This window comes from Typopeltis vanoorti, chromosome 12 (assembly GCF_054136105.1).
Source record: "Typopeltis vanoorti isolate ZY-2024b chromosome 12, IOZ_Tvanoo_1.0, whole genome shotgun sequence".
NCBI lineage: Eukaryota > Metazoa > Arthropoda > Arachnida > Uropygi > Thelyphonidae > Typopeltis > Typopeltis vanoorti.
In genome coordinates, this window is record NC_143560.1 from 12,063,410 (window position 1) to 12,091,065 (window position 27,656).

The 27,656-nt window shown below is 36.7% G+C and overlaps 1 protein-coding gene across 1 annotated transcript in view; it reads right to left on the reverse strand.

Annotated features, from left to right (window-relative positions):
* The window catches only part of Tsc1 (tuberous sclerosis 1 protein hamartin), a 315,684-nt gene that overhangs the window by 188,195 nt on the left and 99,833 nt on the right, over nt 1–27,656 (reverse strand). Inside the window, exon 6 of the mRNA XM_090401542.1 lies at nt 18,856–19,010. Within this exon, the coding sequence (XP_090257668.1) occupies nt 18,856–19,010 (155 nt within the window). The remainder of the gene's footprint in view (nt 1–18,855; nt 19,011–27,656) is intronic.

Below are 27,656 nucleotides of genomic sequence, written 5' to 3' on the forward strand. Positions count from 1 at the left end.
AAGATTGCACACCCATTTCACTCCCATCCTTTGAACTGGTGTCCAAAAGCTAAGGATGAACTACATTTTACCTGTATATGAAAAAATTTTCATGACTACTGCCAAATTAGAGATACATTCCAATATTGCATCACTAATGTATTTTTTTTTTTTAATACTTACAATGCACTGCTGATGCCATGCATTGTAAGTATTAAAAAAAATATAATCATACTAATAAATTATATTACACAAAAACTGTTATACATTTCACACAAATTAAATTGCAATATGTTTTTTGGAAATGTTACAAATTTGTAAATGGAATATTGATACACTTAGCAACTTCCCATGACAGTGCAGCATGATCGCTGTTGTCAAGATCCATATTTGTATTCATTAATATGATAACTTAGTTGCTCTTGCATACAGATTCACACCATTCCTCTAATCATGATCTAGTTTTTCTGACGTTCAGTATTAGGTCTCATACCAATAAATAATTTTTTGAGACTCCTGATACCAAATGCATTCAAATGCAGGCAGTTTCTCTGATTAAATTCCTTCTTTCTTCAAACTCACTCTACACATCCAAAAATTCTTCTACAAACCCTTCTTCTTAACTCTGTGTTATCATATCTAACTAATATACTATTTTCACTTTTGTATATAAACAATGTTTGTTGTATGAAACCTGACTGGATGTATAAGGCTCAAGTAAAGTGCAAAGGGCAGTAAAATAATGTCTGTGTATATTAATATAATGAAGGAAGTCAATTAAAATATGCATGCTGGTTAATGTAGGGTGACAGTACTCAGACATAGAGGTATGTCATCAACCCTAAATAGGAAGAAGTGTTTAAAGATGACTATGGCAATGCAGAGTAGAGCAAGAATGGATTAGTCTACACAGGGTTCACTCTGTGAACCCTGTGTAGACTAAACTGCCACAGTTTAATTTCAGGCTTAATCTGGTATATATGGAATAATCAACAGTATAGTAGAGCAATCTGAATTTGGGATTCGTTGACTTTTGAATAAACATTTGATAGTATAAACACAGAAGTAATTTGGAAATTCATGAAATATTACGGTATATCAGAGAAAATAACTAATATAGTTAAAGCAATGTACGAAAATTATAAAATCAAGACAATATGTAATGGAAATTTAAGTAAAGAAATACAAACAACAGGAAGTGTAAGGCAAGGGTGCATACTCTTCCCTACCATCTTCTTAATACATTGATGTCCAGAAGCTAAGGGCAAACTACATTTTACCTGTATATGAAAAAATTTTTCATGACTAGAGTCAAATGTGGACAGAAATTGCCAGCATACTAATAAATTATATTACACAAAAACTGTTATACATTTCACACAAATTAAAGTGCAATATGTTTTTTGGAAATGTTACAAATTTGTAAAATTTGCAAAAACTTCCTAAAGATGTAGTTAAGGAATTAATGAACAGTGCATACAGAAAACTATGTGGAGAGATTTTTCAGTATGGAATATGTCCAGTCCAAACTACAATGCAGCTCTCACAACATTGTACCATGCTTAGCACCCAAGTGATTCAAGAGTTCTTGAGGCAAACTGGCCCACTCCTCCTTCAGAGCAAGGATAAGGCCTTGTTTGATTTCTGGAGGGGAATTTCAAGCAGAAATGTGTCTTCCTATTGCATCCCAAACATTTTCTATGGTTGAGATTTGGGGAGCATGCTGGCCACTTGATTTGATTAATATCCTTGGTCTCCAGAAGTATCTCCACTGTTCGTGTATGATGTGGTGTAGCACTGTCATCCATAAAAATGAATTCTTCACCTACAGCACCACGGAACAATGGAAACATGATGTTGAAGAACTTCACTGCAATGTCATTCGTCAGTCATAGCCCATTTTTCCGGCATTTGTAGCTTGGTGTATCCATTAAGTATAATGCCTATCCACACCATGACCCTAGCACTCACGATAGTAAGCAGAACCACTTTCATGCCAGATCAAGTGTCATCTGGAATGTGACTCCTTTGCACATGATTCGAAAATTTGAATGTGTACCTGCTTACTACTCAAAATCTTCAGTCATACAAATTTTTTCAAGTTGATTCATCTGATTTTGTAGTTGTAATCTTCAGAAATAGTGTTTATACCAGTGATAATAATAGTAACTTATAGTAATAGACTAGGCGATGAGAAATACAATAGAAGAAAGCATTAATATGCAACAGGGACAGAAAAATAAATTAAATGACTTAGAGTTGCTGGTAATATGCTTGCAAGCTAAAAAGTACCAACATATGCAAAGAAAAACTGATAATTTAAACCTGAAGGCCTCAAAAGTTGGTTTAAAAATAAACCAAACGAAAACACACAATAATGAAGATTAATCCAAAACAAATCTAACACTGAAATTCATAGAAAAACCATTATAACAGCTAGACACTTTTGTTTATCTAGGATCAGTGGTGAGCACTGAAGGAGGAACAGAAGAGGATATAAAAATAGAATACAAAAAGCCCAAATTGTCTTCAGTACAATGAAAAATATATGGATAAGTAAAGAATTAAATCACAAGACAAAAATAAGACTCTTCATTACAAATTTAAAGACTATTCTGCTATTACGGATCTGAAACCTAGAGATTAACCAAAAGGAATTTAAATAAACTGCAAATTTACATAAATAGATGGCTTACAAAGATATCAGGAATATCCATTCCTTCGTATTTACACGGTGATCAGAATACATCATGAAAATTATGGAAACAACTACTGTGTTAGAGTAAAACTTTAGTTTAACAGAAACCAAAATAAACACTAGACATTTCGACCTTTACATTAAGGTCGTCATCTGAAGTATACACATATACACAAAGAAACAAGCTGCACTACAATCTACATAGTTTGAATGCTAAAGTTACTGATCATTTAAAACTATTGGACTAACCTGTGGTGGGAAAAAAAAAAAACTTACTACATCAAAGCAAGTCCTGTTAATTATTATCTATTAGGTTACAAAATTAAATTAAGCTGGAGAGTAACATGTTCACAGAAAATAAAATAAAATAAATTAGAAATAAAAATAAAAAATTACTATAAAAATTGTTGTAATATAAATAACAAAAAAATGGTATGGATAGTGGCCAATAAAAGATGAAAAATTGCTTAGAGTCCTAAAGTCAGGGTTTGCTGAAAAACTAAGTGGGCTGAATGTGTGGCATCAAATTCTTAGGATTTTATTTTTATGCAATCACTACTGTTAAGATTAGGGTGGTTAAAAAATTTCACAGGCTTCTTAAGGCCAAATTTCATAGTTGAAAACAATGGCGAAATTTGAATGCCAATCGTACAAATCTAACCAATCAGGATATCTCTTCCCCAGCAAATAACTCCAACAGCGAACAACAAACAAGTGAGACAAGGAGTGGCCAGCCTCATAAAAATAATGTTCATGTGATCAACCTATCTAGCCACACCTTAAATAACGGTCAACTTGCATTACTTGATAAAGGCCTAAACTTCACAGTAGCACCTGGAACTGCTAATAAACTGGATGTTATATACCACACAGAAAGAGGCATTAAGTCTCTTCCAAATAATATAGCTGATAAAATTGTTTAGAAACTAGCAATGTTTTGAATAAAAAGAAAACCATATGTAGCAATCTTACAAAAACAGAACTAGAAGCAATGAAGTCATTAAAAGTTCATCAAGATATTATTATTATTATCTGAGACCTCCAGGGAGTCAAGAACTCATCAAGGGAGGCTGTAAATTAGCCAACCCAGCTATCATACCCCCTTGAATTCATTCACACTAGAAGCATTCACTACCCATAAGGGCAAATTATTCCACTAACTCACTCACTGCTCTCTGGAAGAAAAACCTAGCTCTTAACCCTTTCTTGACTGAGAACAACCTTAACTTCCATGGATGCCCCCATGTTCTCTCCCCACCTTCCATATAACGAAATATTTCATCAGTTGAATAACACCCATTCAAAAGTTTATAGACCTCTATCATATCACCCCTCTTTCTCCTGTTAACCAGAGTCTGTAATCCACATACTCGCAATCTGTCCTCATAATCTAAATCCCATAATCCGGATATAACTTTGTAACTCTTCTTTGCACCCTTTCCACAGCTTCTTTATCCATTGGAACCCGGGAGACCAAATTTGTGCAGAGTAATCCAAGTGTGGTCTTATCAAAGCCTTCAACCAATTATCCTCTAAGTTGTATTTGCAACTTCTGCTATATGACTTTTGAACTTTAAATTCTTATCCATCAATACACCAAGATCCCTTGCCTCTTCAGTTTCTTGTAGCATAACCCCACTAATATAATATGCCTCTGGAACTCTAATCACCAAAGTGCATAACTTTACACTTACTAACATTAAACTGACAGCCATTTTCGTTAGCCCAGATTTCCAGACTCTTCAAATCATTTTGTAATTTCTGAATATCAGTAGCATCCCTGATTGCTGATTGCCCTGCCTATCTTCGCATCATTGGCAAACAATTGCACATCTGATGTTAGATTCTGCTTGATGTCATTAATGTATAGATTGAACAATAATGGCCCAAGGACTGAACACTGAGGTACACCACTGGTTACCTTAAATCTGGCAGATTTACACCCACTGTATACCACTTTTTGATATCCGTCTGTAAACCATCCCCTGATCCAAGTCAATAGATTATGTTTTAGTCCCATATTCTCCAGTTTACACAACAGCCTATCGTGTGGTATCCTATCAAATGCCTTAGAAAAATCCAACATTATCATAGTGTATCCATTCCCTTTATCCAACTCGGCCGTAACATTGTTATAAAATATGAGCAAATTACTAAAACATGACTTTCCTTTAGTAAACCCATGCTGTTCCCTGCATAGTACAGATTGCTGGTCTACCCATTTCTGTATGCGAGTTCTTACCAACTTCTCTAAAATCTTCACTACCACACCAGAGATACTAATAGGTCGGTAGTTAGACACATCAGATGAATCAACTAGTCTCCAATAGCAACACCTATCAGCTTGTGAACTATAATCCGACTAAAAGGATAAAGGGAAAAAACTGTGAAATTACTTAAGTCTGTCACTTCTTGGCCATCAGACACTGTTAAAAAACTGATACCCTATTATGCCCATTCTCCCAGAATATATGGTGTACCCAAGGTACACAAACATAATGTTCTGCTTTGGCTGATAGTTGAGGGAATAGACAGCCCTAATTATAACCTAGCCAAGAAATTAGCGTCAACACTCAAGGAGTTGGTATGTCATTTCCCCCCTCCTATATAAAGAACACACAACACTTCATAAACAAAATTAAAAACATAACACTTGGCAAAGATGATTTATTAGTCAGCACTGACATTTCTGCACTTTTCACAAATGTCCCAATCAGTGGCACAATTCTTCTCTTACAGAACAAATTTTCTCCCTATATTACGGCTTCTTTGTCCATGTACTACATTCCAGTTACTTCGTGTGGCAAAATAAATTTTACCAACAAAAAGAAGGTATGATCATGTGCTCACCACTATCCCCCTCCCCTCCAATTGCTAACTTTTATATGGAAGCTTTTGAGCAATGTGCTCTTGATTCCTTTACTCTAAAATCTACAGTTTGGCTTAGATATGTTGCCGATTTTCGTTATCTGGCCACACAGCTGCCAAACGTTAAACATATTCCATAGTCACCTGAACAAATAACATGAGCACAATTTACTATTGAAATTGAAAATCAGAACTCGCTCCCTTTCCTGGATAAACTGGTCACACATCTTCCCCCAGGCAGTTTATCCTTCACTGTTTACTTGCAGTAAAATACTGGCCAATATATACATGCTAACTCATATTACCACCCTTCGCAAAAATTTGGAGTCATTAACACTCTCAAAAACAGAGCTATAACAATTTGCTCTAATGAACAAGCTCTTAAACATGAATTAAAAATTATTAGCAATACATTTATAAATAATGGCTATAGCAAAAATACTATTAATAAAGTTCTTCATAAAACTTCATGAAAAAAATAATCAATATAGATTACACACATAATAAACTGGTCACTAAGTAAAACCATAGCTATCCCATACATTAAAGAGTTATCAGAAAAAATTAATAGAATCCCACACCATTATAATCTTAATGCCACTTTTAAACCACCATTAAAATTAAAAAACATATTCAACTCCTCTAATTCCAAGAATTTGGATGGCACATATTCAGCCCACTTAGTTTTCCAGCTTACCCTGACTTTAGGACTCTAAGCAATTTTTCAGCTTTTATTGGCCACTATCCATACCAGTTTGTTGTAATTTATATGTATACTTATATAAGTATTTTTTTTATTTTATTTGCGTGTGTGTGTGTGTGTGTGTGTGTGTGTACATGTCACTCTCCAACTTAATTTAATTTTGTAAACTAATAGATAATAATGATAATAAGACCCTAGCTTTGATGTAGTAATTTTTTTTTTTCACCAGAAGTCAGCCCAATAGTTTTAATGGTTGATCAGTAACTTTAGCATACCACATAGATTGTAGTGCAGCTTGTTTCTTCATATATATGTGTATACTCCAGATGACGACCTTCATGTGAAGGTTGAAACGTCAAGTGTTTATTTTGGTTTATATTAAACTAAAGTTTTACTTTAACACGGTAATTGTTTCCATAATTTTCATGATGTATATCAGGAATATACTGGCCAAATAGAATTTTAAACAAGACATTATGAGATGAAACAAATCAATTTGACATCATAACAGAAATAATAAAAAGAAAATAGAACTAAATAGGCCATACCATCAGAAACCCAGATAAGGATATAGCAAAGACAGCCATGCAAGGAAGCAGAAGGTGGGATGTCTCAAAATGAGCTGCAGGAGAGAAATCGAAGCAGAAATAAAACAGCTGAGAAAATCCTGGAATGAGATCAAGAAAGAAGCAATGAACAGAATCTGACAGAGAGCAATGATTGAGGCCTATGTACTGCAGGGAGTGAAAGGATAAGTATTTAGTAGTAATAGTAGTATATGGTACAACTTGTTGTAATTCTATCTATTCCAATTTCTATCTTAGAGTCCACCTGAATTCCATGGGGGGAACAGGCAGATGATGGTATCTTAAGAAACGAGTCGACACAGCTGCAGTATCTCTGCAGCTCAAACTTGATCATAACATCGCTTGGGCTTCAACATGTTGAATCTGGAAGAGTTGTGGATATTGTTGGTATAACAGACTTTTAAGTACAAATCTTTAGAGGTACCTGTGGCATAATAATTAAAAATGGAACATGTATAGGCCACAGTAATAGCTTTAATTAAATAAAGGTACAAATATTTCGTACTGAAAGTAACAGTACATCCTCAATGTAGAACAAACAGTTAAAGGAATGGATACAAAGTAAAAAACAGGCGGTGGATCACCAATTAAATTGTTGCCACGTGCCAGAAGATTAATTACTAAAATATTAAACCTGGTTTTATTCCATTTTTTCCCAAGTAAGCAAACAGACAAAAATGTCAAGTTTGCACCTGCAAGTGATGCAAGACAAGCTGATCCCACAGGTAGTGCAAGACCAGGTCAACTCGTGGTAGAGGTGGAACAAACTCCGATCACTAATCTTAATATTTACCCTTAATGCCAAAACACATCTCCAATAAGGGGATGTATGATGTTTTGTATTAAAGGCAAGGGGACACTACCCAGACCGGTTTCGACCTTTATTGAGGTCTCATCAGTGGGAGCTAGGCTAGAAAACCAGGTTTAAAATTGCTTGGTATCTTTAACATAATTATACCCAAGGTAAAAATACTTTTTACTAAAATATTATTAAATAATTCTTTAAAGATAATTATTTCATTGATGGTTACATAAAATAAGAGTCTCCCAAGCTTTTGGGAGAGAGAGAAAATCATTTCGATTTAAATTCAGCCGATGTAAGAGGGGCTTCGCAACTTTCTTTAAAAAGGCGTTCATATTTAAACCTACATCTGTGGAGAAGACAAGCGTATCCCACTGGATATTATGATTAGTGTCAATGTTATGTTGTGCTAGACCAGACTTATGAGGTTTCATGTATTTGATATAATATTGATGTTACTTCATTCTTTTTTCCACAGACGGCCTGTTTACCCAAAACAGGATAAATTGCATTCACATGGAATCAGGTAAACACCAGTCAATGATAGAGGTGACAGTTTGTCTTTTGTAGATGGCAACAAGTGAGAGATTTTGTTGATAGGAAAATATGTGGGAATAAGATGATGCTTCTTCAAAATTCTGCTTATAGGTTCTGAGATGCCTGAAATGTAAGGGATTGGAACTCTGCAGTCTGTTGAAGAATCTTGAGGTTGGAACATAGGAGTTAATTATCTGTTGGATCTGATTAGGGTTGTAGCCATTAGCTTCTATTAACTTTTTTACAGTGAAAAGTTCTTGTAAGTTGATGGAGAGGAGCACACTTTATGTGCTCTATTAATTAAAGATTTGATAATGCTAATTTTTTGAGAGGTGTGATGAGCAGACTTTGATGAATGTATCTGCCAGTAAAAGTAGGTTTTCAACAGACACTTGTAGCCAGTACCAGAGGATGTGAGTGTAAGGAGGATGTCCAAGAATGGTAAACTACCAGACTTTTCTTTTTCCATGGTGAACTGAATGCGTGGGTGAAGGATATTTATCTGTTGTAGAAATGTGGTAAGTTCCACTTCAGCATGTGGCCAAATCGCAAAAACATCATCAACATAACGAAACCAAAGAGAGGGTTGGGGATGACTGGATGAAAACAAAGTGTCTTCCAGATGTTTCAAAAAATAGTTTGCCAAAGGTGGAGACAGAGGGCTACCCAGTACCTTCAACTTGTTTGTAGATCTTGTTATTCCAGCTGAAATAACCTGAATGTATAACAAATTCAAAAATCTTTGCAATATCCGGAGGGCCTTCTGTTCTATAGTAAGTTGACCGTGTCCGCTAATGAAATATTGGTAAAAAGGGAAACAATATCAAAAGTGACTAATAAGTCAGAGTCCTTTGATTTGAACATCCTTGATTTTTTCAAGAAAATGTGTTGAATTTTTGATGAAAGACCTAGAATGTCCAGTAAGGGCAGTTAATGAACGTGAGGATGTACTGTTACTTTCAGTACGAAATATTTGTACCTTTATTTAATTAGTTATTACTGTGGTCTATATGTGTTCCATTATTAGACTTCTAAGTACATCATGAAAACTTCTTGAATTAGCATAAATAATGCATTTTTGGCAGCACTTCAATTTTCTGTAATTTAATGCAGCATTAAGCTTTAATGCATGCACAACTCAGCAGTATACCTGGTACATTCTTGTAGAATATGATTAGATATTGTGTTATCTGGAAAAACAGCTACAAACCCCCCACTAGAGATGCTGATTTTGAACCATCTGTACAGTCAGGTACAAAATCATGGCCTTCTGTTCTATGTATTTGAAAGAGTTGCTGGCAGACAAAAGAAAGTAGACATGAAATGTTTGACTAATCTACACAAGGAGAAGCTGCATGATGGAATGAAGAAAGGTTAGAAGACCTATAACACTACAGTGCCATGTGTGAGCAAGGCACTGTATTTTATTCCTTAATCACTTGCTCATGTGTGAGCAAGTGATTAAGGAATAAAATGTAGCTTGTTGATATGTTTCTTAAAGACTGGGAGATTATACTCAATGGGAAAAAACAGTATACGAAAGATTGTTCCAAAGAATAGAGATGGATGGAATGAAGGAACCTGATAAGAACTTAGTTCAGTGTGTTCGAAGCTGGACATGTATTAGTGTTGACCAGTGGCTGCTCTAGTTCTTCTATGGCTAGAAGAGAGTGGAGCAATGGTAGCAGCCAATTCAGAGAATCAATGCCCATGAAAGTACCTATATGTTTCCCACAGCTCTGAAACAGAGCATCTATGATAAAATGACAGAAGGAGTCTGTTAAGGAAAGGGCATCTATTAAGCAGATTGGCCTCTTCGGAATACTGTCAAGAATTCATAAAGAGGTCTTGGGTGCTCCACCCAAATGTGGGAACAGTACTCCAAAGTTGGACAGATCTGAGACTTATAGTGTGTTAGGAGTTGAGAGAAAGAGAAGTAATTTTTAGAACAGAAAAGAACACCAAGCTTTTTAGAGAATAAGGAGGCTATGTGAGTAATATGTTTGTGCCAGGATAAACTGGATGTGACGGTCAATCCAAGAAGGGAAAGGTGATCTTGGAAGAAAACTGGAACGTTATTGAATATGAGATGGGATGAGGTAGGATTTTTTGTACAGGTAATAAGGCAGGCTTGAATCTTTTTTAGCATTGAACTTGACTAAGTTGGCTTTGTCCCCATTTCGGGATGTTGAGATCAATGTTTAAGTCACTGGTTATGGAAGACATCTAACATTGGGGTGCTGCAGTGTTTTTATTATTATTATTATCTGAGACCTACAGGAGTCAAGGACTCGTCGAGGGAGGCTGTATCAAATTATGAAGAGGAATGAAAAGTACTGTCATCAGTGAAGCTGTGAATAGGATTTGAAGTTAGAGAAAGGAGGTCATTGATGTAAAGTAGAAAGAGTAAGAGCACAGGACTCTGAGGCACTCCAGCATTGATGCGGTAATCTGATGAGAGGAAGCCATCTGCCATGACACAATGAATGATCAGCGAGGAAGCTGGCAATCCAATCACAGAGCGGATTGCCAGCTTCCTCAGCTCACAAAATGGAGACCATAAGATGGCAGTTTCTGAGAGGATGTTTTGACAAGAATGTCTCATGAACAGTTTTTCCCCCACTGATTTTGAGGATCCTGCCAACCCTTCCAAACCCTTATGGATAAAGAAGGGCAACACCTTCCCAACTGGATGTTCACTGTTAAATGTATAATCAGGAATGACCCCCTTGTCCTCTCCCTTCCTGCACTGCACAGAAAAAAGTAATCAGTATCACACCTATAAAATCCCTTTAACTCATATGCTTTCATCACATCTCTTCTCTTATGTCTATCAGCTAGTTTTTGGAGCCTAACCTGAAAGGAAACATTCCACAGACCTGTAACAATCTTTGTCACTTGTCTCTGGACCCTCCTCATCACCAAAGAATCCAGGTGACCACATCTGTGCACACTAATTCACATGTGGCCATATTAATGCCTTATAAAGTGGAACAATAACTTTCCTATCCTGCTTGTCAGTGTTCTTCAACAACTGCAATTTGATATCCTATTTTGGCCACCTTTGCAATATGCCCTCTAAACTTCAGTTCTCTGTCCACAATAACTCTCAAGTTTGCCTCGTCAACTTCTTGCAGTTCAATTCCATTAATATAGTACACAGTGTGATCTCATCCCCCCAAAGGTGCATCACCTTACACTTAGACACATTAAACTGACAACCATTTCCTTTGCCAGTACCACCAGCATATTTAAATTATCCTGCAAGACATCTACATTATCTTCATTGACTATCACTAATTTTGCATCATCAACAAACAAATGGATATTTCCTGTCAAATTATTTCCAATATCATTAATGTACAAATTAAACAACAGAGGACAAAGTACTGAGCCCTGAGGTAAACCACTTGTCACCTGCCTTCACCTGGACTCAGCTCTTCCATAACCACTCTTTGATATCTGTCCATCAGTGATTCTCTAATCCAAATCACCAACTAGTGATCCATCCCCATTTGCTCCAATTTATGCAACAGAATTCTATATGGAATCCTGTCAAATGCCTTTGCATAGTGCAGCAGTATAACGATTTCCTTTATACAACTCTACTGTTACTTTATTATAGAAAATAAGTTACCAAGGCAAGACCTACCTTCACAAAACCATCTTGCCCATTATCAAGTATCATATTTCTGTCCACCCAGTTACGAATTCTAATTTTTATCAATTTCTCCAGAACTTTAACCACCACTCCTGATATACTGATTGGCCTATAATTTGCTATTTCTGTTTTGGAGATTTCCTTATGCAATGGAATTATTTTCCTTTCTTTTCACTCTATTGGAACTTTACCAAAACTAAGGCTTAAATTAAAAAGCTTGGTCAGAGGTGGTGCTAATTCTCTTACACATTCTTGTAACACATGGGCCAATATGCCATCTAACCCTATAGCAGTGTTAGCATTAAGGTTCTGCAATATACTAAGCACCTCTATTTCTTCTATCTCTAGACTCTCATCAGTCAGTGATACATCCGACACTGCAGTATCACAACCAAGATGGTACACTTTTGCAAAATGATTACTAAGTAACTCAACTATTTGATTGCTTCTTTAACTTCCCTAACAGCAACACTTTTTAAAGTCATCCTTCCATAGTTATTCATCCTTTTACTTGCCACATAGCAAAATAACTCCTTGGGATTTCTTTTGACTCAACAACTAGTTCCTCTCATAATTAGCTTTGGCTTTCCTTGCCATACAGTTCATCCTACCTTACCTGTACCTTGTACTGCTCATGGGTATGCCAATCACCTTTTTCTTTACACTTCCTCCACAACCTTGTCTTTAACTGCAACTCCTGCTTAATAATAATATTCATCCATCTTACTCCTACTTGATTTATTCTTCTGACTCTGAGTATATGATACTGCTTTCTTTAAACACCCTTTGACAATCTCTCAGGCACCATCATCTCTCCCCTTCAAATTCTCTTGCCATAGCATTGCTGAAAGCTGACTTTTCAGCTTGTCATAATCACTAGCCTTGCAATTCCACATATACTCCTTCTTAACAGAAAATTCTGCACTTCTTACCATTTCCAAAGTCAAGATCAGATGATTGCTTTCTCCAAGTGGAGACAGTGTGACTAAATTGATTATTGATATGTTCTCCGATGCTATGACCAGATCCACACTCTCTCTTGAACCTCTTGTCACTTCCATTACATGCTGTCTCAGGTAATTATCTCTTAACAACTGTATATACTCCATTTCTTTCTTATCCTTAATGGTTACACAGTGATCAGCATTCATTATACAAATTATGGAAATGACTGCTGTGTAAAAGTAAAACTTCAGTTTAATATAAACCAAAATAATCACTCGACATTTCAACCACATTTCCTTCTTTCCTTGTAATCATTCCTTCTTCCAATCTATGTCCCCATAGTTAAATCCTCCATAATAATTACTCGACCTGCACTCATCATGTAAATTTGCTAATGCATACCATCTACATTCTCCCTTATACCCCCTGGATTATAGCAACAACCAATTACATATTTCATCCTGTTGATCTCTATCTCACACCTAATAGCCTTAAATGAATTGCTTTCTGCATACCTGTCCTCTTGAGGCACTTCTATTCTTTTTGGCTTCGGCTCATCATCTATCATTAGAAGAATCCCTCCCCCCAGTCTGTTCTTTCTGTCTCTCCTGAAAACACTGTATGGCAGAAAGGACATCTTTGTTGGATGATTTGAATTTACATGATTTTGCACAGTATAGTTTGTGTAAGATGTATTCATTGTGAAAATTAAAGGATTTATGGATGGGAGAGTGAAACTGGTGAGTGACTATGTATTAAGTGTTTCAAGAGTGAGCGCCAGCTGGATGGAGATAACAAAGCAAGTGGTAGTAGAGAAGACAGTATCAATAGTAGACTGGAGAATGTTAATGTTGGAATTAATGTTGAATGTATAATGGTGGAAATACAAGAGAACGAAGTGAATCTAAATAAAGAAATAGCACGCTTGCATGTTATCCTTCACAGGACAAAGCATAAAATCCAAAAGTTGCAGAAGCAGCAAGAGATTAGCAGGGCTGAAAAGAGAAAGAAGCAGGTGGTCTGAGAAAAGAATCGAGATCATGTGAACAAATGAGAAAAACAAGGTAAGGAGACAGTTATGTGCGGAGACTCTATGATCAGAGGAGTACTTAATGAAAGTATAACATAATTATGTTTCAAAATCATGAGAAGAGAGGTGGATGAATTGGAGGCTTTTAGGATATTGCAGAAGTAAATGTAAATACAGCTTTGAGATTACATGGGTTATCAGCTCGCATTTTGCGATTGTAATTTATGTCTCAGCTCTGGTAGAATTCCAAGGGAATAGAAAAATAGGTAAAATAATTTCTTTACATAAGGGAGGTTCTAAGACTACAGTAGCAAATTATACACCAATTAAGATCTCAAGGAGTGGTGGTAAAAGTACTGGAAAAATTAGCCAAAAAGAGAATTCAAGAATGGGTGGTCAAGAATATGATACTCTATGAGGGACAACATGGCTTTGTGAAGGTTCAGTCATGCCTTAGTAATTTACTAACTTTTTATAATAAAGTGATAGCTGAGTTGAATAAAGGACATGGCTAGATGATTTTTTCTGCAGGATTTTGAAAGGCATATGACTGAATATCACATGGAACACTGTTCCATGTGATATTCTGTTTTTTATTAGTTAATTTTACTATTTTTTTAGTTTTATTATTTACTAATTAGAACAAATAGGGATGGATATGACATTGGTTTTGTGAATAAGAAGATGGCTGCTGGATGGATTCTTCTCCCCCATATGCCAAAAAGTGGCATATGGGGGAGAAGAATCCACGAGAAAGCAGGTTACTAGTGGTGTGCTGCAGGGTACCATGCTAGAATCAATACTGTTTAAATTGTATATAAATGATATAGGAAATAATCTGAAAGGAAATATTCAGTTGTTTGATGATGATGCAAAATTAGGTAGAGAAATAGTTAATCAAGAAAATGGAGAGCTTGCAGGCTGGTGTAAATAGGCTACCGGTATGGACAAAAGATTATAGGTGTCAGTTTAATGCCGAGAAATGTAAAGTTATGCATTTTTGGATAAATACATTACAAGCTGCATACCACATTGATAGAACTGTACTCTAGGAAATAGATAAAGTTAGGAATTTAGGGGTGGTAGTAGATCTCATCTCACCTTCCTTTTACCCTCTTTTACCCCGCGGTATCGAGGGTTTATTAATCAGCGGACCTCAAACCGTTCACAGGATAAGGTGGTCAGCGCTACACCCCGGTGTATCCTATGTCCTGTAGTGTTGAGTTCTCAAGGCTGGTTTGCCTGCTTTTGCAGGATGAAAAACCCCAGGATAAACTGAGGAAAAAACCCTACTGTCCACGCCCAAGACCAGCCTAACTTGGCTATGGCTGAGGAAGATCCTTGAGCTCCTCACGTCACCGACAGGAATCGAACTTAGGACACTCCTTCCCCAGGCATATGGTTGTGAAACGCACAGCCACTAGGCTAACTGTGCGGACAATATCATATTCAATAGCTAATATTTCACCAGATTTTAAACCTGCATCATCAGAGAACAAAACTGTCATGAGTAACAATTAGTGAGACAGCAATTCAAATTGTAACAAACAAAAGACCTACAGTTCTAACCTAATATCCTCTAAAATTAGATAAACAGAAGCATTTTTACAGTTGCTAAATTGGAGTTGATCTTAAAATTAGTATTTTCTAAATTTTAGGAAAATGTTTTAGCCATACTTGGTAAGGTTAAGAGAGCGTTTCATTGCAGATGCTGGCTCTAAAAGATTATCTCTATAGTGCACATTTGCTTCCTTGCATCTAATTCTGTGTCCAAAGCATGGTCTGTCCGTCAGTCCTCATTTACTAATGATGATAGTACATGTGTTGAAGGCCAAAATTATGGTTACTTCATGCACTTTAGAATGTGACAGAGGATGGCATTTGTCCTCTGCAAAGAAGATGAGAGTTGGAAGTGTGCACATTTGAATGTGATTTCTATCTCATGCATCCAGGTACATCTTTTCAGGATATCTTTGCCAGATACATGGGACAGAAATAGAACTTTGATTTAATGGGAGAGATGTAGAATCTTAATTTAAAGGAATTACAATAATTGGTTAAAAGGTAGTTGTGGATGTTTGAAATTGCAACTAAAGCTATGAGGAGAGTGAATTATATCTGTAATTAGCATTTGTTCTTTGGGCCACTGTCTATGCAGGAAGAAAATCCCTGTATGAGACTGACCAGGCTAAAAGATATGACAAAAGGAACTGAATTCTGCAGATAAGGGGGGGGGGACTGTGGAAATCAGACAAAGAGGGGGAGGGGAATTGCAATATCAATCTATTTGTTTTTAAATTTTTCTTTATATATAAAGCAACATGCAAAGGTTTAATATGAAACAGTTTTATTGTGATGGAAAAAAAATTCATTTCTTTTAGCCAAGAGGTAACTTTTTTCAATAATTTAAGAACTTTTGTGTGATGATCTAAAATTTGGTAAGCAGAACTCTCATTTAGGAATATTTTTTGTTGTATTAAGTATGATTTTGCTTTCTGTACAAAACCACCAGTCAAGCCGTATTTACATATGGTGCCCAGACATGAAACATCACTACTCAACAAACAGTTAACATCATCAACAGCTTTGGAGCAACATGCCTTCAAACAATACTAGGATATATATGGCAGGATTGCATTCCCAATGCTGTCATTTTTGAAGAAAGCCAGCAAAGACATCTAATGGAAACAATTAAAAAAAAAAAAAAGTCAGTCAGTTTAGGTGGTTGGGAAACCAACTTGGGCATCCACCTTTACCCAAATTCAGTGTTCTGGATCCAAAAGGCCAGTATCACTGAAGCCGAGAATAATATTACTATTATTATTACTATATATGCAGGCACCTCCATTGAGTCCACAGACTCATTGTGAGAGACCCATTTTAAAAACATTAATCAACTGTTGTCAATACCTGTCATTTTTTGCCTTGAAATTATTCACCAACAAGCACACATAACTGACTGGCAATCTATTCCACTCACTCACCAAGCAAAAAGTCTAGTCCTCACTCCCCACTCTCTTGATAAACACTCAATTTACATGGATGACCCCGTATTTCTCACATTATCCATGTACTGAAATATTTTGCCCACATCAATCCTGAAATTTCCCCATATGTAACTTATGTCTCTATCTTATCTCTCCTTATCTGCCAAAAAACCAGCTTCTGTAACCCACAAATCTTCAATCCTCCTCATATGGAGCAACATACAGTCCTGCCAGCATCTTAGTTACTCGCCTCTGAATCCATTCCACCTCATCCACACCTGCAAAAAACTCAGGCAACCAAATCTGTTGCCTTATAAAGAGGAATAATAACCCTTTTTATTGCTGCATTTCAGGATATTTCTGAATCAGTAGGTAATCATATGAACTATTTTACCCACTTTTGTCATACGCCCCTGAATTTCAACTCCCTATCCAACAATAGCCCCAAATCTCTGCCTTCATCAAGTTCTTGGAGTACAGTCCCATCAATATGGTACAGAGCTGGTAATCTTTTCACTCCAAAACGTATAACCTTACACTTTGCCACATTAAATTGGCATGTGTTCTCCTTTGCCCATACCAGCAGTCTATTTAAATCATCATGTAAAATATCAACATATCAACTCTACTTAATTTTGCATAATCTGAAAACAAGTAGTAGATAGAGAACTGAAGTTTAGAGGGCAATATTGCTAAGGTAGCTCATGGTAGTTTATTGGAGAACATACTAACAAGTAGAGATAAGTTGTTGGTCCTCTTTATAAGAACTTGATACATCCACATCTGGATTACTATGCTCATCTGATCTCTTGGGGACGAGGAAGTGGTGGAGAGGAATCAGAGACAAGTGACCATCTTAGTCCCTTGCCTCTGAATTTGGATTAAGAAGTTGAACAGGCAAAAAAAAAGAGGATTAAGATAGAAACATTTAAGTTACTTAAAGAATTTTATAGGACTGAAGAAGGGAAAATGTTTCAGCACTTGGCTAGAGGGACCAGAACAAGAGATCATCCCTGGAAGTTGAATAAAGGTGTAGTTAGTAGGGGTGTGAGGACTAGATTTTTTACTCGGAGAGAGTTGTGAATGAATGGAATAGGTTGCCAGTGTCAGTTGTGAGTGCTTTGTCTGTTAATGAGTTCAAGGAGAGGTATGACAGATTGTGGGTAGGTAGGTAGTTTGGGTCTCCTGTGATGCGTCTTCAGATCCATGGAGTCAGCTGTACAGTAATGGCCTGACAAAGTATGCAAAATTCTACTCACCATGAAAAATATGCGCTTGCCTAAGATCCTCACTCCCTTTTTATTAGGATATGTCCCAATAAGTGAATAGGAAAACTCCATTATGTGATTAGTAGTGAGGTATCATTGTTTGGAGAATGTTTTCTCTGTGTAAGAACCATTCCAAGAAAGAAAAGTTAATAAAGCACAACATTGATTTTTGGGAAAATATAATTTTTATTTTTATTAATAATAATTTTCAATTATTTTTAGAATTATTTTACGCACCAACTGAGAGTTTACTTACAAAAAATACATTTCTCTGAAGTTGTTCTTTCAGAAGGTTTTCTTACCAGGCCCTCTTACTAGTTCTAAACAGCTGTCAGACCAGTGAAACATTTACCAAATGCACTAATAAAAGACAAATATGGACATTTGGGAGACAGTCATGTTATTTTAAGTAGTGCAAGTTAAGGCAACTCAAATGCTGAGGATTATATTCATATAAGCTCTCAACTCAAATTTATGAAACTTTCACATTTTCTATGAACATTTGGCTTTGAAATAATGTTGGATGTTTAATATCCACATTTTCTATATAATTTTTATGATCCTTTATATTATACATATTCTTTTGTGTTTTCTTAAATTTCAAAAAAAAAAAAAAAAAAAGAATGTTTGAAAGTTATTTTTATTAAATGAAAAAATATTTTATTTCACCCAGTCTGCAGTTACTCTCCAGCTGTTAAAATGTACTCACCACAAGAAAGTAGGCGAGTTTTTGCTGAGCCCTATATAAATACTGTTAGCAACATTTCAATATGAAAGAATAGAATAATACCTTAATTGTTTCAGCAAACATCTGGAAATTGTCTTCTTTATTGTAGTAGCCACGCAAATAATTTAGGAAATTGCAAGGGAACATACCATAGAGTCGATGAAAAAGATAATATACACCGACTTGAATATGGGGTACATAGACTTCTGGTACTGAAGCTAAGAAAATTAAAATAAAATAAAAAATTAATAATAATGATATGCACACACACACACACACACACACGAAGTTTATTTTTTATGATCTAGTTGAGGCTAAGAAAAACAGTTACATAAAACTGAATGTCTTAATTCAGTTCTATGTAACTGAATTAAGTTTTTTTTAGAGTTCACTTTAATAAGTTCCTTGACATCTACATTGCTCCAAAATAGTGTGAGGTTTTTTGTAGTCATGCATGGTTTGAAAAGGTATGAGGACATGGAAAAAAGACAACACCAGAACAAACAGTAGAAAGTAAAAAAACATAAATAAATCATTCAGAATATGGTAAAATTTAAGATTAAAAAACCATAAATAAATCATTCAGAATATGGTAAGATTTAAGATTGATTTGATTGAATTTTAAAATATGGAGAAGAAATATAAAAGACTGAGGAAACTGTATTATTATTATTATTATTATTACCACGGGCTACTCCAGGAGTCCTTAGACTCATCGAGGGAGGCCCTAAACATCATGTTCACACAGCTGTTCAACATTCTCACAGTATCTATCATACCTTGCCTTGAACTCGCTCACTGTCATAGCACCCACAACAGACTCTGGCAGCTTATTCCACTCATTTACCACTCTAAAAGTAAAGAACCCAGCTCTAACACCCCTGCTAACCACGCTCTTGCCCAGCTTCCATGGGTGTCCCCTAGTTCTCCCACCACCAGTCCTGATCTCAAAAATATCATCTGAATTAATCCTATAGAATCCTTTTAGCAATTTGAATGTCTCAATCATATCTCCCCTTTTTCGCCTATCAACTAGTTTCTGCAACCCACAAATCTTCAACCTGTTCTCATATGGTTCATTCCATAGACCTGCTATCATCTTAGTCACTCGCCTCTGGATCCTCTCAACCTCCTCCCCATCAAGAAGGAACCGAGGTGACCAAATCTGGGCACAGTAGTCGAGATGAGGTCTTATCAGGGCTCGGTACAGAGGTACAATAACTTGTTTTTCTCTGCTCGTCAAGGTATTTTTCAACAACCAAGTGAGTTGATGAGCTGATTTAGCTACTTTCGCAATGTGCCCCCTAAACTTCATCTCCCTATCCACCAACACTCCCAAGTCCCTGGCCTCATCAATCTCTTGGAGTACAGTTCCACCAATGTGGTATACTGCTGCTAATCTTTTCACTCCGAAATGCATAACCTTACATTTTGTCACATTAAATTGACATCCATTCTCCTTAGTCCAGAACTCCAATCTATCTAAGTCATCTTGCAAGACTTTGACATCTTCTGCATTCACTATCGCCCTACCCAACTTTGCATCATCAGCGAACAAATGAACTGTCCCACTTAGACCATTCCCTATATCGTTAATGAACAGATTAAACAACAGTGGTCCAAGAACAGAACCCTGTGGCACACCACTAGTCACAGGCCGTTTTTTGGACTCTACTCCTGAATAAACTACTCTTTGATATCTCTCCATCAACCACCCAGCTATCCATCTCACCAACCCTATATCCATTCCCATATGTTGTAGTTTACGGATTAGAATTCCATGTGGTATCCTGTCAAACGCCTTTGCCAGGTCCAGCAGTATCACTGTAAACCCATTTCCCTTATCCAGTTCAGCCGTCACCTTGTTATAAAACTTGAGCAAGTTACTGAGGCATGATCTACCCTTCACAAAGCCATGCTGTCCTCTGTACAGTATCTCATTTTCATCAATCCATTCCTGTATTTTTCCCTTGACTACTTTCTCCAAGACCTTGACAACGACTCCTGATATGCTGATCGGTCGGTAATTTGCAACCATAGTCTTGGATCCTCCTTTATGCAGTGGAACTATTTTCCCCTTTTTCCACGCCTTCGGGACTAAGCCAGACCTGAGACTCAGATTAAACAACATGGACAAGGGCACTGATAATTCATTAGCCGCTTCATGCAAGACCCGTGCCGGTATACCATCCAATCCCACAGATGTATTCACATTAAGGTTCTGCAATAGACTATTCACCTCCACTTCATTCATCACAATTCCCATATAAACTAATGGTTCCTTCATTTTTTCAACGTCACCACCTGGATGATATACTTTTTCAAAGTGCGCGCTCAGTAACTCCACTATATCGACTGGTTCAGTGAACTCTTTACCATCGTCATTCCTTAAAATCATTTTGCCATGTACAGTTTTTTTCTTGCTTGCAGCATATTGAAAGAACTGTTTGGGATTCTCTTTTGCTTGCATAGCTAGTTTCCTTTCATAATCGGCTTTTGCTGTTTTTACCACACTCGTTACCCTTCTAGCCTGTACTTTATACTGTTCGTGGGCCTGCAGGTCACCCCTTTCTTTAAATTCCCTCCATAGTTGTTTCTTTTTTTGCAGCTCAAGCTTAATGGTGTTATTCATCCATTTAACCCCTCCTTGTTTCACTATTCGGACCTTAGGTATACAATCAGCCATAACCTCCTGTAAATGCTCTTTGATCACTTCCCATGCTCTATCGACGTCCAGCCCTTGCAGTTGTACATGCCATGGCACTGATCCAAGCAATCTCCTAAGCTTGTCATACTTGCCAGCACGGTAATTCCACATATACCCTGTCTTAATCACAAATTTCACACCTTTAGCCACCTCCCAGGTCAAGACCTTATGATCACTCTCACCAATAGGTGGCAACATGGTCATATTCATTACAGTCAAATTCTCAGATACTATTACCAGGTCAAGCACTCTCACACCCCTAGTATTTTCAATTACATGCTGTTTCAGATAGTTATCCCTTAATAATTGAATAAAATCCATTTCCTTCCTCACATGTGTCCTCTCCTCCTTCCAATCAATGTTACCATAGTTGAAATCCCCCATAATAATTACCCTCCTTCCACTCATTTCATCAATTTGTTTATGCATACCATCTCCACCATCTATTCCATCACCTGGTCTATAGCAGCACCCAACTGTATATTTTATTCTGCTAGTATCAATCTCACACCAAATAGCCTCAAATGAGCTCCTTTCACTATCCTGCAATACTTCAATTCTCCTTGGCTGCAGTTCATCAGCTATCATCAACAACACCCCTCCCCCAATTTTATTCTCTCTGTCCCTCCTAAACATACTATAACCTACACATTCTATCCCACTAACTATATCATCTTCCGTCAGCCATGTTTCACTAATGCCAATAACCTGTGGCCAGGAAGAGCCAATCAAGGCCAAAAATTCTTCCTTCTTGTTCCTAATACTCCTGGCATTAGTATACATGAATTGCAGTGTTCCCTTTGTCCCACCCCTATCTTGATGCGTTATTCTAAATATCCCATTCCCATTTTTTGTCCTTATTGCTGGCTCAGGTACATTATATACATTTTTACACTCAACTGTCTCACTGATGTCTGGATATCCACTTCCCCCCCTCCTTGGTAGTTCTAGTTTCCCTGGTTCTGCACATCCATTTTCACTTCATTCAGCAACACTTTTTCCAGTCTCCGCACACCAAGTCCATTCAAATGCAGTCCATCCATCTTGTATAAGTCCTTTCGCCCATCAAACTCATTCCACACGTCCACAAATTCCACATCACACCGTCCGCATAACCTGCGCATAATATCATTTGCGATTATGGCCCTCCTTCTAAACTCCTCTCTGTCATACCGCGGTAACAGACTCACCATTCTAACTCTGTCACTCTTTTCTTTCGCTACCTTTAACAATACTTTCAAGTCCTCTCTCATAAAAAATTTATCACCTTTCAATTCATTCGTACCAGCCACAATTGTTATTTCTTTCACCCTCTGTTTTTGCACTCTAATGCTCTCACTTACATCCTTAAATTTCGCACCCGGCAAGTACGATTTAGTTACACTCCCATCTATTACTCCTCTTAATAATGAGTCACCATACAATACTCTCTCCTTCATTTCGGAAACTCGCCCACGCTGTTTATTTCCGTTAGCCGAATCACTCTGGAAAGAGTTTTGCAGGTGCTCTAATTGCCGCTGCGCATCTTGTATCACTGCGCGCAGCCTAGCGATCTCACTTCCTACAAATAATTCTTCATTTTTTTTTTATCATTCAAACCATTTTCTCTTTCTGTATAATTGCTCTCACTCTTTCTTAGATCACCGCTCACATTGCCATCTTGTACACCGCAATTCCCTATCGAGCCACTATTTACACTCGCATTCTGGCTTTCTTCAACCATAACTGTCTCACAACCTGACACATACTTCGACTCCTCACTTTGCATACACTTTCTACACATTCTCCCACCACTATCACTTTCAATCCATACTCCAGACTCATTCGGGAATGCATACATTCCACACACATCACACCGGACAAACTCTCTCACACTACAGTTTTTGAACAATGGCGTCGTATTTTTGGACGCCATTATCTTACGTCGCATTGGCGCCATATTCAAATATATGAAACGTATCGTTAAAGACTAAATTAATTTACGGAATTTACACCAAAATCACACAGACACAACAAGCTACCAAATTTAGACAATATTACGTTATGATTTTTAACATTTATTCTAATTTCCATTCAAAATTGTACTTAGCTTTCGGGAGCTCCCTGAAAATGCGACCGTTCCCCTGGCACTCTAGCGGCGAACCTAGAGTGCCAGGGGAAATTATGACTTATAGCAATGGAGAAATCAAGACCAAATGATTCACAGAAACAAAGAATCAGAAAATATAACTCCAAGTGATGCCGGGTTGGTTGGGTTGATTTATGGTTTATTGGTACAAGATAGCAAAGGTCATGCTGTGCCAGATCAAAGGCTACAAGCAGTACACAAGGTATTAATAAATACTCATAAAGAGAAAAATTAATAAATAATGTTATAAATAAAAAAAAAATTAAGTTAAACAATGCAGTATATACATATAAATAAAATTTATAATCAAATGTGATTGTATAAATTAATTCTTTTCAAAAAGTTAAAAACTTCATGCAATTTGTCCTAGTCATATAACATCAATCTGAGTGTGTATGGCTTGGTCAGATAAGTAAAAATGTCATTCCTCTTTCATGTAAAGTGCTGGCACTCCACCAAACTATTAAAATGGTGAGAAGCACATTACATGTTTCACACATAGATGGGTCATTAGACCTCCATAAATAAGAATGTGTAAGATGACTGACATGTGCAGCCTAGCAAGAACAACTTCATCTCTTCTGTTTCTGCATTGACTCAACTGCTAATGCTTAATTTCAGGCTAAATCTCATACAATTTTTTGTTAATGCTTCATGCCATGATGACTGCCATTGGGCAATTAGTTTTGATGTTATCAACTGTCTGTAGTTTGTATATGTCAAAAAAGTATGAGCTGACCTAGCAGCTGCAATCAGTTTACTTTTGGTGGATATAGAAATATCCATTTTTTTTCTTAAGAGCCGCATGATGTTATAATTTCTATACTTTATTTTTTCAAATCAATCCATTGCTTGCATTCTACTTTGTAATTAACTACTGTTGCCACTGATGATGGCCTGTAATATTCAGTCTGAAATATATGGCCTTAAATACACAGTATTACTTATCTCTTGTGTTTTTTCATGTTAATTTGAACAAACTGCTCATGGCACAAGTATCTCTTAAACAATTATTATCATGCTCTTTAATACCACGTAAGGCACAAGTGGCAGAGTTAAGACAGGCAGTTTGGAAATACTCGTATTTCTGATATTTAAAGCATCTTAGTGGATAATGATGTATAGTCTAACATGACAATTACAATACCTTGCTTTTACAGATGTTGGAGGTTCAGGTGTATCAAAAGTAAGGATGATGTTCATGGTCAGAACCAGATGACATCAGTACATATCAGGATGCACTTCATAATGGTCACTCCCTGATCTTTAAGATGTGAACATATTTCCTCATTTGGAACACGAAAAAGATCTCATCCTGATATCACTCCCATAAAAGAGTTTAGTGTTTTATGAGGTGTTACTGTAACTGATATTCCACCCATCGATGTTACTTTTCAAGTTTTTCCGATTTAGGACTGACATGATGTTTCCACAAGGATATTACTAGATCATAGTTCTTTAACTGTTCTGAGAGATCCTGCCAGTGCTTCTAAATCTATTTGAATAAAGAATGATGACATTTTCTCTATTGGCTTTTCAGGTGTTGCATGAATGATGAGAAAAACAAAAGATGTCACCACAGTTATACTGGGGTCATGTCTTCTGTTTTTTTACTTCTGTAATCAAGTGATGTATCTATGGAAGGGGGTCAGCAAACTTTTTAGACCATTGACCCCTTCAAGGAATTCTTGATCTCCAACCTATTAAATAAATGAATAAATGTTATCAATAATAAATTTCTCAATTTTAAAATAATAATTCCTTCACCCTTTGACTTCACTATTTCTTCTTGATAAGAAACATTTAAAGAAAATACTTAAAGAAATTTATAAAAAAACATTAAACATTAAAAACCCTGGACATTTATCAACCTCTTGGATAGCCAGGGATCGATTTCTATGCTGACCCCTGATCTAGGGTATCGGTACTGATACTCCAACTCCAGACCATGGGGTGGAAGACTTACTGCAATACAACCGATCCTTAAAGGCAAGCCCACTAGTCAATTAATCCTGGCTGGGACATCCAGAGAACAGCCAGTCTTGCAAAAGCAGTACAAGACTACCAGAATCTTCCTTTCCAGATGTCTACAGGACGCATCGCACACAGAAAACATGGCAGCAGGGTGTTGGATCCCAGTGATGGTGCTCTGGAAAACAGAACAGCATACAAGACTCAGAAGTAGAGAGAAGAATATGCAAAGAAAAGCAATGAAAAAAGAGGAAGAATGAAAGGAGACAGTACCATCACTATGAGGTACCCCTTCATCAGATGCTCCAACAGGAAGCGGGTAGGAGGAACAATGCAATAAGCAAAATGCTATCAATAGAAACACAGGAACATTACAACAATAATAATACATGTTAATATAAAAGTTATAAAAAAAAAGTACCATCAAAGATTTAGTGGAAAGATTGCAGATTTTCACATGTCAATAAAAGTTTGACTGTTTGTTGGATAGCATTGTAATCTGGTAGGTGCATGCTAAAAAACATACGAGTAAACTCCCCCCCCCCCCCCCCCCCAGAAAAATTCTAAAAATTTTTCAGAGCAAATTTTCAGCCAAACTTCTTAGCTATCTTCATTTATAGTGTTGGGCATCCAGAGAACAGGTTACAAGCAGGTGGTACAGAACAACATACAAGGGTGGTCTGAAAAGTTCTCTACCTCGACCATAGATGGCAACACTATCTGAAAGATTTTTTTCCCTAAGTTGGTACATCTGTCATAAGCATCCATGTGAAATTGCAAGCTATTCTATCAAATAGTTTGTTTTATACAGCTGTCTGAAGCAAAAGTGTTGTCTGTATCCCTTGAAATGGATAAAACAGAGTATCGTGCAGTTATAATTCTTTGTAAAAGAAAGTTTAATGGCAAAAGAAATTCATAAAAGTTTATGAGCACTCTTCTCCTTCGTTTTCGGCATTTTAAAAATGGGCTGCTGAGTTTAAACATAGCCGTACCAGCATTGAAGATGATCCACGTGAAGGACGTCCAAAAAGTGTAACAACACCAGAAATCATTGATCAATTGCACGATATGGTATTGGATGACTAGCGAGTCAAAGTGAGTGAATTTGCTGAGACTACAGGCATTTCAAAAGAACATGTAGGATATATTTTGCATGAAGAATTGCAAATGAAAAACCTTTGCGCAAGATGGGCCACGCTTGCTCACAGCAGATCAAAAACGCACTCTCATGAAAATCTTTGAATAGTGCTTGGAGAGTTTTAACAATAATAAAACTGATTTTGTGTGTCAATTTATTACTATGGATGAGACTTGGATTCACCATTACACACCAGAATCCAAACGGTAGTCAAAACAGTGGACAGAAGCTGGTTGTTCAATGCCCAAGAAGACAAAGTCGGTTCCATCAGCAGGAAAAGTCATGGCATCAGTGTTTTGGGATGCATTTTGTTTATTAATTATCTTGAAAAGGGTAAAACAATAACCGGGGAATATTATTCTAATCTTTTAACCAGACTAGATGAAAAAATTTGTGAGAAAAGACCTGGTTTGCAGAAGAAAAAAATCATCTTTCATCAGGACAATGCACTTGCCCACAAAGGTGTTTTGGCAATGGGAAAATTACAATCTGCACTATGAATTGTTGGAACATCCACCCCATTCCCTAGATATGACTTCTCCCTCTGACTTCTATCTCTTCCCAAAACTAAAACTCTTCCTTGCTGGTCAGCATTTTTCTTCGAATCAAGAGGTGGTTGCAGTGGTAGAGGGGTATTTGGCAGATCTTACTGAGAACCACTACAGGAACAGGATAATGGCACTGGAGCATTGCTGGAATAAATGTATTAGTCTTAAGGGAGATTATGGTGAAAAATAAAAATAATTTTGAAATTATAAATTCGTTTTTTCATTGTTAGGCCGTGAACTTTTCAGACTACCCTCATATGTATGCATTTCATACATATATATGGGTTTTTATAACTATATTTTTTTAATGGTGCCGCTATCAATTAGGCAACAGACAGGAGCAAGCATAAAGGTTTTATGTGTGTATGCATA